Below are 18,811 nucleotides of genomic sequence, written 5' to 3'. Positions count from 1 at the left end.
TTGTCACCTGACATTTGACCGCCGCATGCGCAATGCGTGTCGCGACCTATTACGTACAAAACTTTACATACAATGGAGAAAAACGTGGAGCAACAGAAAATTAGTTAAACTTCAGTCTTTTGTGAAGTTATATCTGTTTTTTTATGGTGAAGGCCATCATGTTGAGATATTAATCAAAGTATTAATATTATAATTAAATAATAAGCTTAACGTAGTACCATGGCTGAAGGTAATTTAAATATTTTAAACATTAAATTTCATTACTTAATTTTAATTTTGTGAATAAATTAATTTAGACGTCATCGTGGTATATTGGAATTTGAGTTTTTGAGATTACCTATTAATAAAATAGATAAATACAAAAAAAAATAACAATTAAAAAGAATATAAAAATTACTAAATCAATATGTTTTTTACACGATTTAAGTATTTGAACTAATATAAAATACAATGGTATCGGCTATCGGCCATGTTGTTTACAAACATCTGGACTGCCCGATTGGTTGGTGCCGCGCATGCGCAGAACATGCCGTCTGATTCGCTGAACGCTGAAATTGGAGATGTGGAGTCCTATTCCAATTTACGATGGCATGGTCTTAATGTTGCATATAGGTTATTGTTTGTTTAATGCTTAATATACAGCTGTCGGTATGTACGCGAGATTGCTTATGTTTAAAAATAACTGTGTGTTTAGATAGCGCTCGGCGTCGGGTTCCGCTACTTAATATGTAATGTCTCTTAAATAATTAAAAATTGCTTAGTAAAATCTTAATATAAGTATCTAATGTAAAATATATTGCTAGCTTTTGTTGATCTATAAGGAAATTACCCGGAATGCTTAACTAGAGGTTATGAGTTCAATTTCAAAGGAAGACGGTTAATTTGTTAGTCAAAGTATTATTCTATATAAGACAGTGCAAGTTAGAGTTAAGCTATTTGATCATATTTCATTAAAACAAATAATTATAAATGAATAATTCTATAAATGCTGCCATAACCTTTAAATGGTGTCTTACTTAGATAAAAGATAATTTTCGCGATACCTGCAGCTTCACTCCATAGTGATTTGCCCACGCAAATTGGAAATTAGTTTTGTATGACATGTGACACGCTGATGCTTCTTCTTCTTCCTCCTGGCATTAATCCCGGCGTATGTTGCCAGGGTCTGCCTTCCTACTCAACCTACTCCTCTCTGCACGGTCTTTAGCGTCCTCGGTTCTTAGACCATTGGCTCTGCTTACATTACCTGATGCCTTAATCGATAAATAAACTATTCAACACAAATATATTATTACAATTCGGAGCAAAAGTTCCTTAGATTAGCGTGCTTAACCAAACAAACTCATCAGCTTATTAACATTAGTATAGATTGATGATATAGACTAGTACAGATTACAGCAAAGTGTATTAAATGTCGTTTCAAGGGTTTATCTCCGTTTAATTTTTTTTAATTCTATTTAAATACATTAGATTCTAATTAGGTATTTTATGATCGACGTTTTTAAACTAAATACAAGTTTATTTATTTAAATCACCAGTTTAGCATTGGTAATTATGAGTATTAACAATAACTTGGACGCGAGGGTGTTATTATAACTTACGATATGTTTGGTACTTAAGTTACTTGCCATAATTGGTAGGTATTTATAATTGTTAAGGTAAATATTTTATAACTTCTAAAGGCGCCTAGTAACATAAATTTTCTGTAGTAGGTAGAGGGCAAAATAAAATAAAAATCTACCTACATTAGATGAGTAGGTCTTAATTGAGTTTTAATATACATATTTATGTATAAAATTATTTAATTTCATTTCTGTTGTTTCAGGTGATAGGAGAACGAGAATATGCTGTGAGGCCGACGAGGCGGCCGTCAGAAGAACTGCAAACTGGACAACCCTTAGATGTAGTAGTACAACAGGTGGGTTTTCTAAGACTATATGCTTTATTCAATCGATTTACAGATGTTGACTTTTCTCTTACCACAATCTATAATCCACAATCTTTTTACACTTTTCCGTTCTAAAGGGATATCTCTTACGGTTCCATTTCTCGGCGTCACCTTACGTTTGGTGTACATACAATTTGGTATGTAGCTTTAGGGAATGTATGGGGAGTACTAATAAATAATTTCTCAAAATTCCGACACAAACGGAAATAAACGGAATTTCTCTTTCTCATTTAATTTCCACTCAAAAAGTAACGAGTGACGTTAGATATAGAACTAGAGTTGCTTATCTCTGTTTTCTTCTAGTTTTCCGAGTGTAGGCTAAATCCTATTTATCTTGGGTTCGCAATACATCTGATCTGATGATTGTAATATTTTCAAAATAACCTTTTCCTCATATTACCAATTATATTATTGTAACCAATCAAATATATTATTATTATATATTAATAAATTTAGTAATATTTTTAAAGATTCCAAACTAAATTACAATTTGACTATATTACCTACGTACTTTTTTTAAAAAAGGAATTGAAAATTGATTACAAAGAATTAATGATATTTAGGACATTTACCTGGTGCTCTTTTGTTTTGTTATAAAACGACGGTCTGACTTTAATAATCTTAGCAAAAAGTGTGCACATGAAGGAAGTAATACACGTTGCAGGTAAAATAATTTAACAGCAAAAAAAAAGGTGAAAAACTATGTGTTTTGAATACCAATATTAATTTGGCTATTTTAGCTTATCTAAGACGTAACGATTGAAAATGTTAATTATAGATTTAAAGCTGGCTCAATTTGTGTAGGTGGGTAGGTGTAAGGTAAAGTAAGCAGTGTCTTCATATGCAAGCAAATTTAGGAGAGTGGCGAATCACTAAATTCTCTTTGCTTACTTTACAATATGAGAGACGATTTGATGAAACAATTTTAGATCTTTCATTCACACGAATGTGACGCTTTTAAACTCCCTTATTAGATTGAGTTATAATTACGTAACTCGATAACTATGTAATAAAATCTAAGAAACTGAATTTGATCCACTTGTAAGAATTGTATCATCGTGAAGCTTGACAGGTTATATGTAGTTTAGATGACAATACAATACCATCGCGCTGGTCTGATGAAGAAGCCATGACCCGAATAGTAGAATTCTTTAGAGCTTAAACTCCGATAAATTTTTAAGTGCACGAAGTTTTATTGTTTTTTTTTTTCATAATTTATTTTCAGTCATACAAAAATTTATAATAGTCTAAAAAATAATACATAAGAGAAAATTTGCGAAAATTTGTAATAATACGTTGATAAATTAAAATTATTTAACTAAATAAGTAACTTTTGGTTTTTATAGAAATTTGCTTAGTCACCAGTTTAGTTCCTATAATAGTAAGATGGGTTTGACTATAATATAGTGTAAATGAAAGTAGTTAAATAAATTTATGAAGCCACAGTGTTTGACTGTACGAACGGAGTGTTTTAACACTATCTATGTTCGCGGTATGTACCTTGCCATATGCAGGAAACAACATGAGGCTAAAAATGAGTCAGGTAACTTGTATATTGACATTTCAGTTACACTGACCCTATTTAATATTAGAAATAAACAAAAAATCCGTCTACTAAAACTGGAATGTATAGTGTAATTATAAGTAACATAATTGGAGTAAGGCAGTTTTTGTCAACTCGTTGAAGGAAATCAACCTCAAGTTATCATATTCGTTTTTTGTCCAAATTTATGTATTTCAAGTATAGTTTTTTATATGCGTCTATACGTTTATGTATTCATTGGAAACGTGTATGGCTGTTGATGAAGATGTCCTGGATTTAAATCTCGTACTAGGCAACGAATGACCAGAAACTGCTTAGTTACGCCATGTTCTCTTCAATTTTGTAGGGTGAGGACTTCGGAATAGTGCTTAGGACTTCCGACCTGAGTGTTGCCTTAAGGGGTGAATATTTGTACTTAATGGTTACCTTATTACTTAAATTGTGTCAAATATTAGTTTATCTATATATATAAAAGGACTTGTCCTCACTGACTGAGGTAAGACGCACGCACAGCCGTATCCGCTGATGGTAGAAACGTGAAATTTGGACAGATGTTTACTTTCGTTATCTGGACATCCACTAAGAAGGGATTTTGAAAAATTTTAACCCTAAAGGGGTCAAATAGGGGTTCAAAGTTTGTATGGAAAAAAATTTAAATCGGCACCGATCTTTATAAAATTTGAAATTTAGATTTTTAAAAGTATTTAATTGAACACGTGTTTCGTCGTTTTCTAGAATTCTCCCCCTAAGGGTGCAAATAAGGGGTTGAAAGTTTGTATGGAAAAATCTTTAAAACGCCACCGATTATTATAAAATTTGAAATTTAAGACTCTTAAAAATATTTAATTGAACATGTTTCGTGGTTTATTACAATTCATCCCTAAATAAGCTAGCGAAGCTGCGCGCGTCCGCTAGTTAATAATAAAAAAATCATTTTGCTAGCTTAGTGTAAAAAAATATACTTGTATTTTGGAAAACATGTATCGGCTAAAGTTCTAAATGATTAATATCGCTTAAATACTTACGTGCTACAACGATACAACGATATAATCAATTTGGATGTAAAAATAAACCTTTTCGGCATGATAAATGCTGTGGTATAATAATAGATTTCGATGACTGGTATGACTTTGAATTTGTATGTATATTTGTAGGTATGCATATTTATTTTAGTCTCTAATCAATATTATTTTTTTTTTTTTTTTAATTTTCTACGTAGAAGCCTATCTGTTATTCATTGTAGAAACGCCATATCATTGTAAAAGTGCGATATTGCAAACAATCTGTGATATTTAAAATACATTTGCTAATATTATAGCATTTTATTTTATATCTATCTATATAAAAATATGTGGCAATTTTCGTCTCAGTTTTATGAGAGCCATAACATAGTGGACGGAGAGTAATAAATAATAATTATAAATCAATTTGACGGGACCTGTGACCTGTGGCACGCATAAACAACGTTACGTGTACGGTAACTATAAAACGGCTTTGATTATCGTGACGCAGCGTTTTTAATTTTATATTTGTATGGAAAAAAGGGATGCCTTTGTCGACTACGCGCAACTGCGCGCAGTGCTTTTGCGAATCTTCGGCCTCGCGTAGGATCCGCTTTCAGTCTGAAGTTCATTAAATGTTATGTTTTAATATTGGGTACTCGGGGTAATGAAATATTTAAAATTTCCATTTTCTGGTAACGAGACAAAGGGACTAAAGTAACTAAAATAGATAAAATAAGTAAAATATTATATTTGTTTCATTTAGCATAATCCATATTCTAGCTTGAAATAGTATTAGAACAAAAAAGCAAATTATTACCGGATGTGTAAAATATATGTAAATAATTATCACATTATATAATTGTATACAACAAACATTCATATTATGTTTATAGGTTTTTTTAAGAAAATACTAAAATATCTTCTAAAACAATAAAAAAGTAACATCGCATCAATCCTATCGTCGATGAGCTATTAATTTTAATTGTAGTACTTAATTGAAATCTAGGCAATTACATAATTTTTATGGCGATGTTGTAATTTTGCAATAGGAGGGAGAAAAAAACCTTGCGGATGTTTATATTAATGTTCTTTTATCTTTATACAATTATTAAGACGTGTGTAAATTTTCAAACAAGGAATTGCGTGTAGACTTGTGGAATTTAACGCCGCGCTTTGCCTTATTACCAGGGCGAGAAGCGACAATATTAGATATAACACTTCTTCAGTACAAATGAAAAATCGTATTGCAAACCAACGCCGATGCCGTAAAATTTCTTAACATTTTTTCTTATAATTCGACATATTTATATTATCAAAAAAAAGCCTTCACAAGTTATATTGTGAACCTATTACACATCAATCAATGCGCATTGATGTCAGTAACTACGAGTATATCATTTCTCAAGAACAAGGGCTCGTAATAATAATTACGTAAAAGTTTAAACTCAAAATCTCGAGGGCAACGGTCTCTCATTAAATGAGTGCTCCACTTTTTCTCAGACCTTCATTATCTCGGTCTGGTTCCTAACTGTTAAGACCTGTATGCCAGTGCAAAAAAAAAATTAAAAATAAACCTTCCTATAGTACAGTCAACGAGTTTTGGACGTCCAGAAGTTACCTGTATATGGCTTGCGCGAATTAAGGACTTTTCTTACTTGTTAATTATTTTCTTCCCGAGCGAACAATGGCGCCAGTTAGAATGGTCAGAAAATGTAACTTCAGGGCCACAACTAATTGACCGTACTGTTCACTTATACATTTGTACGCTATATGGGTATGCCATGGGTTTTTGTATCACGCAATTTTATATCCATTTAAGGGATTGCGTGTTGTGTTTGTTTGGTCCGACGTAATAAACCATTTTCCGAAAGGATCTTTTGAGCCGACAACTTTTCCATAATATGTATCTATTATTATATTTTACAGTATTTATATAATAATATAGATTACATTTTTTAAAAAAACGTTACTAACATTATTTTTGTATTCCCATTATTTGATGTTTTTATGAAACTTATGGTAATTTCATGCTTCTATCGTGTATATATCTACATAATATATACCTTCATCTTGTTGAAATATTATAATTAGTTACAAAATTTTATTAAAATTAAGTAGTACGTAGTTACTTACTGTTATTATAATAATTTCAAGGTTCCGCTGAAGTCTTGTTGTGTAATATTTCATCGAAATAAAACAATTAAATAGATAAACAGGCAATTGTTGTTAAAAAATTATAATATTTATTATATTTTTCATTTGTATCATCAATCTCAAAGGAAATTCTGTAATACAAAAGGTTTGTTGTAAATTTTAACACCTATGAAGGCTTTGTGGCACAATTTTTGTATAAGACAGTAATATGAGCTGATTTTGTTTGGTTAAGCGTACTAATCTCAAGAGCTAGGGGTTCGAATTAGAAAAAATATTTTTGTATTGGACAGTCCATTTATTCGGAGGGATAAAGAGAGAACAAAGTGTTAAGACACTTCGTTCCTAACATTTTCCTGATTTTCGAGACATTCTTATTAAGTAGTGGATTTCAACGCGCTTTTACTTCTTACCAGAACGAGGCAATAACAATAATCAATTCCCCAAGAGGAAATCGAACCTGTAACTAAACGCCGATAGTTTGCCTGCGCCACGACGCCCTCATTAATACATTATATACAATATTACATTATATTACCTTCTCACAACTTTCACTAGATATAAGTAAAAATAAATATGCTTGTCCTTCATTGAAGGTAAAATTAAAGAATATACGAGATTTTTGCATCACGTACTTATTATAATGTTAATCTTTACTAATTACATCAATTTATTTAGCGTTTAAGCGGATAAATATTTTATGCAAGTTTATTTATATTTACAAAAAAAAAAGTTTTTGGATATTCTCTATAATAAGATACAAGGTAGGAAGGTAAGGAATATACCTATATTGATAATCTACCGAAATGTACGAAAACAGTCTGTCAAGCTCCAAGGCATATACATATATAATACATGTATCTATTATATGTATATGCCACTTTACTGTTCACCGAGTTGTAAACTAATAAAATTATCTTTCCGCTCTCCTTTCGCGGAGATTTTATCTTTTTCATTGTATATTATGCAAATCCAAATAAATACCCATAGTGAGGTATTTACAAAAAAAGAGAAAATACTGAAAAATTAAGGAAATATACGAAATGTTTTCGCCGCTGTGGTGGTCGGTGACAGGCAGCTTCTTTTTATATACAACTTTTTTAAGTTCTTGTAAGATATTTTCTTGTTCTGAACGTGGGTGGTACTTATTTATTAGTTAAGATATACAGAAAGTACTCTAGTTGCCAATATTTCAAAATGAATAATACTTAAAAACATAAAAAACCTAAAAATAATAATAATAAATTATTTAATATTTAAACGGCTCTAAAGTTCTTTCTGTTTCGAACCGGTATTATCCGGTTCAGTCGGGTCGTTGTAGTGGCAGTTAACACGCTTTTGACGCAATAGATGATTGATAGACAAATATTTAATAGGTGTCGAACATTATTTATTATTTACTGTTTATATTGCTTAAACTTATATCATACTAGCTTTTACCTCCGGATTCGCCCACATTGTGAAATGGGAATAACAGATGCCGTACCGCTAACCTAAAAATAGTTACAATAGAAATTACCCTTTAGTTCTACATTTACTTAAAACATTTAAGTTTTCTTATGTTTACATTAATCTTAAGATTTGTCCGCTCTTATAGTAAGTTGCACATCCGTGTAGCATTTCCGCAACACCTGCTCAAATAAATTCCTGTGCAATTGCGTATATCCATGCTTATTTACTTTGTTTTAAACTAATATATTTTAAATGCGGTGGTTGTTGGTTTGATTCCCCATACTGAATTATTGACAGGAAGTGGAGAATGGAGACACTTATTATATAATTAATTTCTCTTTGCATACTCCGACTTACCTAAATAAAAAACTTATCATTATAGTTAATAAGTTATAATAGTTATTAGAAAGACACTGAATTCAATGGGAACTTATTTTTTGCAAAAAAGCATCGTAAAACTTCGTGTTTTAACTAGCCGTTACGCAGAATAAACACGACACCTTTCGTTTATTTAAATACTATTGTTTGTTTAATTCTGTAATAATAATTAATACATACATTTTATCTGTAAAATATTTATTCTAATATTTTTTTATAATGAAAGAAAATTTAATAAAAGATAGAGAAAGGCATGGAGACGGCAGTACGATTAACTTGGATCATTTTTTTACTTAACACCAGGTTCCCTCTGCCTACCTGCTATGCGGAAAAAATGCATAACGCTTCTTTACTATATATATATATATATATATATATATATATAGAACTCACTTCATTATATAAATAACTAAATATATAACTTAAATTATCAGTATCCGTTATCCACTCAGCGAATGCTATTAAACTAAGTATAGGAACTGTTAAATCGCTTAAAGTATTTTCTTAAGTCATAACATTAACGTTGCTATGGGAGAGAATAATTAATATAACTGTAGTACTTAGGAAGTTGTAGCGTTTAAATAAAATTAGAGTAAAATTAAAGTTTCAAAAATTCGGCGCTGCGTGGAGAACATAGTGTTTTAATATTAGGTACTCTTAGTTCCAATGAATATCTCAGTGAACATATTAGTTTCTAATTAGGAGATACATATATTATAAAACTTAGGCTTGCAGGTTGTTGAAAATATTAGCCTATATATACTTTTATATCTGAGTGACTCTAATTTCGAGACACTACGTTCTCCACTTTTCCCCCACCAGTCATTTACTATTACTCAACGTCGCCATTTGTCCAAAACAATGTAAAAAAAAAAGAAATAATTCCCCCAAATGGGACTCAAACACATATCCACACATTCATGTATAGGTTATTCGCTTATCTTGGACGGATGTGATTGTAATACTGTAATTTAGAGACATTAATCTATAAGATATTATCGACTTGTATGTTATATTTGGCATTAATTGAAATTTTATAATGAATGTACTAATTTGCAATTATATTTACACTATAACACTTCCTGTTAAATTTACTGATCATTTTGTGTTATTAGTCTAGTATTGAAAAAACTGGTCAAGTGCGAGTTCGATTCGCATATCGGAGGTTTCGTATACATTAGATAGTTATAGGATTAGGAACCACAATATAAAATTGATAAACTTAAATTTCCGGATATAATATATAGGTATATTAATTTGTAATAGGTTTTTTTATTGTTATATTGACAGTTTTGATAGTTATAAAACAATATAGTGTCCCTATAAAAGATCATTTTTTTTCTTTCGATAGATGTGTGCGGAACCCTAATTACAAGTTTAGTATAAGGCGTTACACGATTTTTTTTAATATAATATACCTAACATCACACTATCTCGTCTTGTAAATGTGAGAAATTCTAATATATTAAAAAATAAATACGAGTATATGGCCTAAATATGTACATTTGCTTTAAGTGTTCTGCGAAAAATTACGTAACTTCCTAAATTCCTCTTTCTTTAGTATAGTATATATTATTGAGGCTGCTGTGGTGTAGCGGCATAGTGTATCACTGTAAACGCTACAGTTTTGGGTTCGATTCTCATGATTGATTTCTTTTTCGTTCCTCGCTCTGGTAAGATTATCTAAATACTAAAGTACAAAACACGGCGCTGTGTTCTGCCAATCAACACACAATCTCTAGAAATTTGAAGGGAAGTAAGGAATGGAGTACCATGAATAACTTCCCAAAAAAATTTAAATTATTAAATGAAATTACTTTAATTTTATATTACAAAAAGTAGATAGGTATATTAGTTTAGTAACACATAAACATAAAAATTCGCGTTTTTTATTTCAGTACAAGAACTTCTGTAAATAAATATCAATTTATCATACAGAGTAAATTTCTACAGGCACGCAGGTGTCACCATTACTGAGGTATTCGTTAACATCCCGGCTAACCTGTTGCTTGCGTAACGCCAGCTTGTGCCCGTTGCCGCGTTGATGTGTGAATGTCGATAGGATAACTGTTGTTCTAAACGGTAATATGGATGGCACCTTAAATACTTTTTATTACTTAGAAAAAAATCTCGCATAGCTAAGGAAGCTTAGTATTAAACTTAAGCGTTAAAATTTCGGGAGATTTCCGTGAGATTGCATAATTAGTGGCGGAACTCTTCGCTGCATCAGCCTGAGAGAGAAAATAAAATTGTAATCATTCCCCCGAGTGGGGATAAAACCCACAACCCTCATGTTTTAACTGTACAAAGAAAGCGAGAAAATTGATTGATATCGTTTTGGTTCTATTAAATATATTTAATGGCTATGTATTCAAATTCAGTCTTAGGAAACAATTATTATAAATATTATATTTCCAAATTAACATATTGAAAACAAGGTGTTATGTCGCTAGAGCTTAAATGAACGGTACCTCTGCCAATTCAGAAAGATGTAAAAGATGGCTAAAACTCAAAAAGAAGATTATCAAAACAATGGCATGTATGGCATTACAAACATTTACTTCTTAAATTCATATTGCTACTGGCTTCTAATTTATATGTACATACCTAAATATGGTTACTTATTTATATCTAATAATACAATGATTCGATTGCAAGGACAATAAAATTATAGTGTTTGCTAATCAGCAGTTATTTTACAAGATTATTTTTGGATAACCTTCAAGTCTGTGTTTTCGGACGTCTTATTGTCAAGAAGAATTACATGTAGATACGTTGTAATTTAGTGGGTATTTTAGCAGACAGTGATTTTGCATTTTTACAAAGGTTAATAGGTGCTATAGTGGAATAGAGTAAAAATGTCTGGCTATTTGTAATAGTTGTATGTAGGTATGTTCATATTTTATCGGTTTGTATATATAAATATCAAATAAAGGAGACGGTTGTGGCACAGAGGCACAAACTTGTCACTGTGAATGCGATAGGTTATGGGTTTGATTCCCACTTAGGAAATTAAATAAGTATTTAATATATTCATTTCTTCTGTTTTCTATCGAGTCGACGGCGTTGAGTTCCGTCACGCAATGCCCCCAGATTTCGCTCTCCAGTCTTAATGGGATCGGAGTTCCTTAACATTAGGTTCTTGGGTTCCCTCTGCCTACCCTGCTGTATGGATACGGGATACAGCGTGAACCTAAATAAATATGAAAAAAAATACCAAAACTTTTTGTATGTTTGTTTCATAATAAATTATTACTATTTATTAGTAATGTTATAATTTATTTTTAAATAAAAACATCCGTTGAATTGGTAAATACTAGTTATATATAATTCCACAGTTGTTTTTTAAATATTTTTTTATGTAAGATTACGCATAAACTTAGTAAATTCTAATTGAAAAGGTAATATAGGTAGGTATATCATGTAAATTAAAATAACCGATAATGGTTCTGGTAGTCCGTTACCATATTATAATTAAGAACTTAATAACATAAATTCTTGATACCGAAATTCTTTTCCGGTGAAAAGTGAAAGGTAATTTGTTACACTCTTATATATTTTACATTAGTTTGCACACAGAGATCGAGTTTTAATAAGAATTTAGATTAATTGATAGTATATTATATACATTATACAGTACAGAATATGTGTCGTGGCCCCTTTGAAATTTTACTTTCGATCCTTATCTTCTTCTCTTATTCTTCTTCTTTTCTATATTTGTACTTAATTTCATAGCGGCCAGGACTCCTCGACCGTACTGTATTCAATATTTTAACATTCGATAAGATGATATTGTTAGGTTTAGTTTTTGAATACTTATTTATAAATAGCTTAAGTTTTATATAATTTTATTAGCGATGATCTATTCTAGATGTCATCTTAGAGGCTACCTCTACACCTCAGACCTCTGCCATACTAAGCGGGATGTCTCGATTTCCGGGACAAAGCGAAATTGTGATAGATAACTAGTGACATAAATATACTAAATTTTCTGCCAAACGACGGCTTGGTAATCCAAACGAAAGCTTGGACATTTAGATACTACAAATAACAGCTTCACCCTGTATCCCGCATGTATCAAGGTAGGCAGAGGGACTCTAGTGTTAAGACACTCCGCTCCCCACTTTTCGTGAATTTCAGGGTCCCGTCACGATATCAGAGCGAAGAAATAAAAATATAAAATAATATTTATTACTACAAATATGTTTCTAATAAAGAAATACATTTTCAACTGATACCTACATTAATAATAATTAATCTGACTTTAGATAGCACTTTTATTGATACTCATCACAATTCTTGATTTTGACTAAAACGATCAGTAATTGTCAACATAAATATTTAAATCTAACTGATAACGCAGATAAGGTGAACAGCAACAACGATAACATGACTGAGAAGGATTTTTATCGCAAAGGAATCGTCGGAAATGAATTATGGTCTGGTCTGGGTCTAGTAATAAGATAGCGGCGTTAAGTTCCGCCACCAATACGCAATCTTTTGGAAATTCGGCGGAAAATGGAGAACGGAGTATCTAAAGACTAGGTTCTCTCTGCATACCCTGCTGACCTACAAAAAAATCTTATTTCATAAACAATAACTACATTAATTTAATTAAGTAAAACTGAGCCCATCCAAGGTTCATCAAATAGGTACGAAAAACATATTAACGCATGTATAGCGTACTTTAATTATTAATTTGTTCTGTAATTATCAATTATCTCGCACTTAATTTTAACTTGATTATATTTATATATTTTTTATTTAAATACTGTTTGTTAAGTACCCTCAAATTCTTATTTAAGTACATAAGTTATTACTTAATATAATAATAGTTTGATAGAACTCGATAGTCTTCGAAAGTATTAGTTACAATTAAAAGATTAAAAAACAGGGAATTATAATAATCGTTACAGGCTTAGAATGTGTCATACACAATTCTTAGTTTTTCCAATTCAAAACGCGAATAGAGCCAAAAGTAAAAGATAGTTCATAATATGTATATAGTAACTACGCCATACAAAAATAATCAAAAATGGATTTTTTTTATTATAATGATTTCAATCGCAATCATGACGCACTACGAAACCACAACGTGGGCGCAAATGATTTTGTAGGTACATATTATTACAGTTGTATATTTATCTGTACATGGAAGATAGGTGAGTCAAGGATGCTGCGGTTAAAATTTTATAATGAATCTAAAATCCAGTAGCCTATAACGCCTTATAATTTTTTATATTAGTTTTTAGCATATGTTTATCTATTATATTGTTAGCTATTAGGTTTTTTATCGACATATGAAAAGAAGAACATTCAGTGAAGATATTTTTTTTCTTCATATTCCCCCACGTAGTCGTAAACCGAAAACCACGCAGACAGCGCGGTAGAACGGCCCGCAATGGAATCACTCCTAACAATAAACTAAATGATAATATTTATGTTTGATCCCAACATCATTTCCTTCAATGTGAGGATTAAAGGGAATGATTATATATTAAAAATAATAAAGGAGAATGGGGAAAAAATAAAAGGTGGGCTGATGCTGTTATAATTAACAGCAATACTTTTTTTGATTACCTATAAAAAATCAGTGGAACAAGTACCTTAGACAATTTTTGATTACGACCTGATATGTAAATTGAAGACGTAATTTAATTAAGTTTTTTTGTTGCATATCATCATTATCTACTTAAATTTCATATCAAGACAATCTTGAAATAATGCATTATACGTCCAAAACGTGTTTATTCTGTTCCAACAATAGTCTTTAAATCATTAACTGCATAAGTAACCTTTATTTCTCATCAAAACACGTCTGTAAGTAGAAAATGATTTAATTAACAAGCCCTCCTTTTCAAATTACCTTTGATTAAATCAAAATAATCGTGTGTGTGTGCTATTTTTTCCACACTTTTGTTTATAGCTTAGCAAGATTTAGCTGTATCTAGTTTTACTTATATATTTTAACAATGTTTTTCCCCAGAAGTAAGCTTAAAAAAATGTAAGCTAACTTCATAATTTTGTAATTTTAATGTAGTGTTTAGCCTTACACTTATAATGCTTGCTTTAGATCTTAATATAAATAAGGCTTTTGAAATATACTCACTGAACTATCCGACATACTTACCATTCATCAGGTAGAAGATATTGACGCTATAGCCTTGACCGAAATCCCTAGATCTTTGTAATATTGTTATAATGCTGTCAGACGTGGTTATGAGTTCAAATTCCATTTAGAGATAAGTATGTAAAAAATTATATATAAACTCAGGTAGTATAATCTGATTTACAAAAAGAAATATGGAGCTGTAACCCGCATACAGCAGGCTAGGCAAAGAGAACCTAGTATTAAGATACTCCGTTCCCCACTTTCTGCCAAATTTTGGAGGCATTGCGTGTCAAGTGGCAGAACTCACTGTACGCCGCGCTGTATATGGGTGCCTACCTACTATGACAAAATTTCCATTTTATTTTAAACTACATTATATTACATAAAACTTTTTTAGATAAATATAAACCGACAACTGACATGAGATTCTCAACTGAATTCTACTATAGAAGTTTTAATAAGGATTTAATAATTCCATATAAGGTAAAAAAATCTATTGTCTGTTTCAGTTCGATGAGTTCGTGCGCTCTTTACAAGTGGACCCGCACTCCCCCCTCTTCAGACTCGTCACAGATGGCCAGCCACCGCTCAGGTTGGTGTATTATAGTTTTAAATAGTAGATTAACCTGTTGTTTTTGTGTAATTTTAATATGTTTTTAGATTTATTATCCTTATAGGAAAAAGGGAATTATAAGTTTATATTAATAACTAAAAAATATGACCGGAATGATGTCTTAATCTTTGTAAATAGAGCTGTGGAATACTTTTTGTATACATCGGTAAACCTATATATTACAGTTAGAGTAATAATAATAAAGATTCTTAATCGTTGGGGTTAAGTACCTACCTATATAAAGCCAGGTTTCCAACGCGAGCGGAGCAGGCTCATTAAGGACTACGTTGAACTCGTAAGAGTAAACTACATACTTATATTTCCACCAATAAATATCCGGACCGAAAGGATCGAGTTTGTAGAATTAGATGATATGAATTAGTTAAGTTCTAGGCAGCGGAGCAAAGTAATTACAAAGACTGAAAACTATATTGGTTGCGGTCCGTTCCGCCTAAGCATTGGTACCTCATTTCTATTTAGGGGGGAAACCGAGCTTTATACATATTATTAAAACAATTTTTAATAGGCAAGCAATATTTGTAATTTCCATACAAAATATATATTTGTTTTGTATATTTGTTAGAAGTTAATTCTTTCGTAAAGCCGCGTTACTCGGAGTAGCTCGTAGTAGCACATATTATAAGTCAGAGATTATAAGTTTATCACATGAATACAATGAATAACAATGGTGTTTTACAACAAACGTCGCGTTATGGGAGAAATGGAAATATATTAAGTAACATCACTACTTTACCCTACGCTCTCTAATAATATTTTCTAGTAAGTAAGTAAGTAAGACTGTAAGTCCAAAGCTAGACTTGGATATATAAAATATAACAATAAATTGGCTAATTTAATGTTCGACTATTGCTATTTATCTCTGTTTATAATTTATTTCTTATCAAATATCATTTAAGTTTTGAAAAATATCTCAACTTTCCGCCAAATGAAATGGAAACATGGATACTATAATAAAAAGGCAAATTTTCTATTTTCTTCTTATAGTTCCTCTCCAACCAGTAAATAATTTTTTTCTAAACATCCATAAGTGAGATTTAAACCCACCACCACCACATCTACAACATGACAGCGTAAACTATAAAGCCATAGGTATTTAAATGAACAAAAAAGCATACACAAAACAATATTTAAATGATAACAATCTGTTTATCATTTGAACTATCGAATACGACACTTATGGTAACTTGCCAAAGCAGTATAATAGGTGTAATTCTATTATTAGTTGAGGAAGGTCAGCGATGTCAACAAAAGGTATTTTAGGACGTTATGCCGATAGAGATCTACCCTGACTTCCTGTGCCAGGGGTTTAGTATGAAAATTCAATGATTTCTATTCGATTCTGTCAATGTATTGTTCAATATTTATTTAAAATAGCTATATAACAATAAAATGTAAATAATTGTATAACAATAAAAAATATTTTAGAGCAACTATTCTTAAATATTAAAACAATCTTGTGAAAATTTGAACGTATTACAATAATTATATTAAATAAGTTTTACCAGAAATTTCACCAGAGAAAATGGAAAAAACTAACAGTTCTGTATAACATGACATATTCTAAATGCAGGAGGTAACTTTGGCCGTAGCTACAGTGAAAAACAAAGTGGTATAATATAACTAACAGGCTCTATAAATATAAAGCAATCGAAACTAGTAGTTCCTGAGATGACTGCGCTTGACACACACACGCTAGTTCGCCTTGTCTTTTTTCTATATTTTTTTTATAAATTGTATATATTTCTGATCTAATTTTATTTATAATTCTACACGTGATTGAAATAGGTAATATGTAGTATTATTAAAATAAGTAAGTAAATGTGATTAAAAGGTAAATGTTTATTTTACCTGTTTGTGAGAAAGAAATTTACTTTTCACAGAGTACCTACGTAAGTAAATAGCGCCAATGTTAGATATTTTGTCGTTAAATACATTTTCTTTGTCAACTAAAATGCAAAAGCCATTACAAATCCTAATAGCAATTTCAATATTTATCTCTATTAGAGTTAAAATATTAGTTTCTATTTCTTCTGAGACCAGTGATAAAAAACTGTTTTCAATTTGTACTTATTTTAGAGTCACACTGACTCTGTCAGCTCTGACTGCTCAGTCACACTGACTGATCCCGCACACAGCAGGAAAGGAAAGTGGGGAACTTAGTGTTACGACACTCCGTTCCCCACTTTCCACCGAATCCTGGAGGCGTTGCATGTGACGGAACTCGACACCAGAGCGAAGAAATGGAAATATAAATTTCAATAAATATGTGATCTCCTCGAGTGGGGACCACAACCAATCGATTTTACAGTCACTCTTTGTGCCCCTGCGCCACGACTGGCCTCATATATTATAAATATTCCCACAAATCGCTATTTGAACCTATGGCCTATAACTATATATATCTAATACGTATATTACATTTATTTATACTTGCATTAGTAAACTACTACGGCCACGATAGGAGCAACACAGGCGTTGCGTTTCACCGCAACCTTACATAAGCCACCTCAGATGACATAATTGCTGCTATTTGAGAGCAATCAGAAGTAATCTTTACAAAACTGATGCGTGTCTTCTAGAATCTTGCTTAAAGAGTCTTGAATTTTGGAAGTGAAGGTGGGAGGGTCCAGGACTAGAATCTCTGTATATACCTATATGCAAGATAAAGCGGACAATAAAAAAATGACATTTAAATGCACTTTTAAATTATTACGGTTATCTTTTTGTTTTATACGAATTACAGCTCTCGTGAGTAGACCTCAAATAAATACACTTGAGTTTGCACTTTAAAATAATTTGAAATAATTAATTTTATTATGTATCTCAACCTTGACTTTAAATTGTTAAATTATATTTTTAACTTTTTTACACCTGGAAGGTTGTTTTTATTTTTATATAATATGTACTTGTTATCGCTTTTAATATATTCAAAATATTCGCTCCCTCCTGCAATTTTTGATTTCTTCGCACTATTCATGGGTCCTAGTTCCATGTGGGTGGACATGGGAAAATCAATTCAGCTTCTTGCTTTTTCCTCCATGTAAAGAGAATCTAGTGTCAAGATTCGTTGCTCTCCGTTTTACGCTATGTTTCGATACATTGCGTGGTAAATGGTGAAGCTCGTAAGTCGCGAATGTATTAGATAGGTAATAGCGGACTTTATTATATATACACAATATATCAAATATAACCAGTGTTATATTATACAGTGATATCGGTAATAAATGGAAAATCAAGATCGGAGTCAATGTTAGGATTTTTCCTGTCCAATTCAAATGAATACAATATTTTAATATTATATGTTGACATAGAAATAGAAATTTAGTTTCTTTATAAACGATAAAAGAAGTCATTTTTAATAACTTTTTCTCCTTTTCTTCAAGAGAAGGCTAGTGCTTTTGCTAACTAACAATTGGCTTAAAAAAATAATCATGCGCTACTACTAATTTAATGTTACAATCTTATTTGAAAGTAAAACTCACTAAACACTAGTCATTTAGGAAATAAGAGTTGTAAAGATAAAAGATAAAATAGATAACATGCACTATATATCAATAGTATAGATAAGTTTAGTTTACAAACACTGTTA

At 31.1% G+C, this 18,811-nt stretch overlaps 1 protein-coding gene across 2 annotated transcripts in view; it reads left to right on the top strand.

Annotated features, from left to right (window-relative positions):
* The window catches only part of fus (epithelial splicing regulatory protein fusilli), a 91,457-nt gene that overhangs the window by 39,679 nt on the left and 32,967 nt on the right, over positions 1 to 18,811 (top strand). For both annotated transcript variants that reach the window (XM_085193945.1, XM_085193944.1), the window contains exons 2-3: positions 1,826 to 1,918; positions 15,098 to 15,180. In XM_085193945.1, coding sequence (XP_085050071.1) covers positions 1,826 to 1,918; positions 15,098 to 15,180 — 176 coding nt within the window. The remainder of the gene's footprint in view (positions 1 to 1,825; positions 1,919 to 15,097; positions 15,181 to 18,811) is intronic.

Source organism: Heliconius melpomene, chromosome 12 (assembly GCF_056956725.1).
Source record: "Heliconius melpomene rosina isolate 202511_hmr_F chromosome 12, ASM5695672v1, whole genome shotgun sequence".
Taxonomy (NCBI): domain Eukaryota; kingdom Metazoa; phylum Arthropoda; class Insecta; order Lepidoptera; family Nymphalidae; genus Heliconius; species Heliconius melpomene.
The sequence above is the reverse complement of the archived record's forward strand: the minus strand, read 5'-3'. Positions and strand labels throughout refer to the sequence as shown.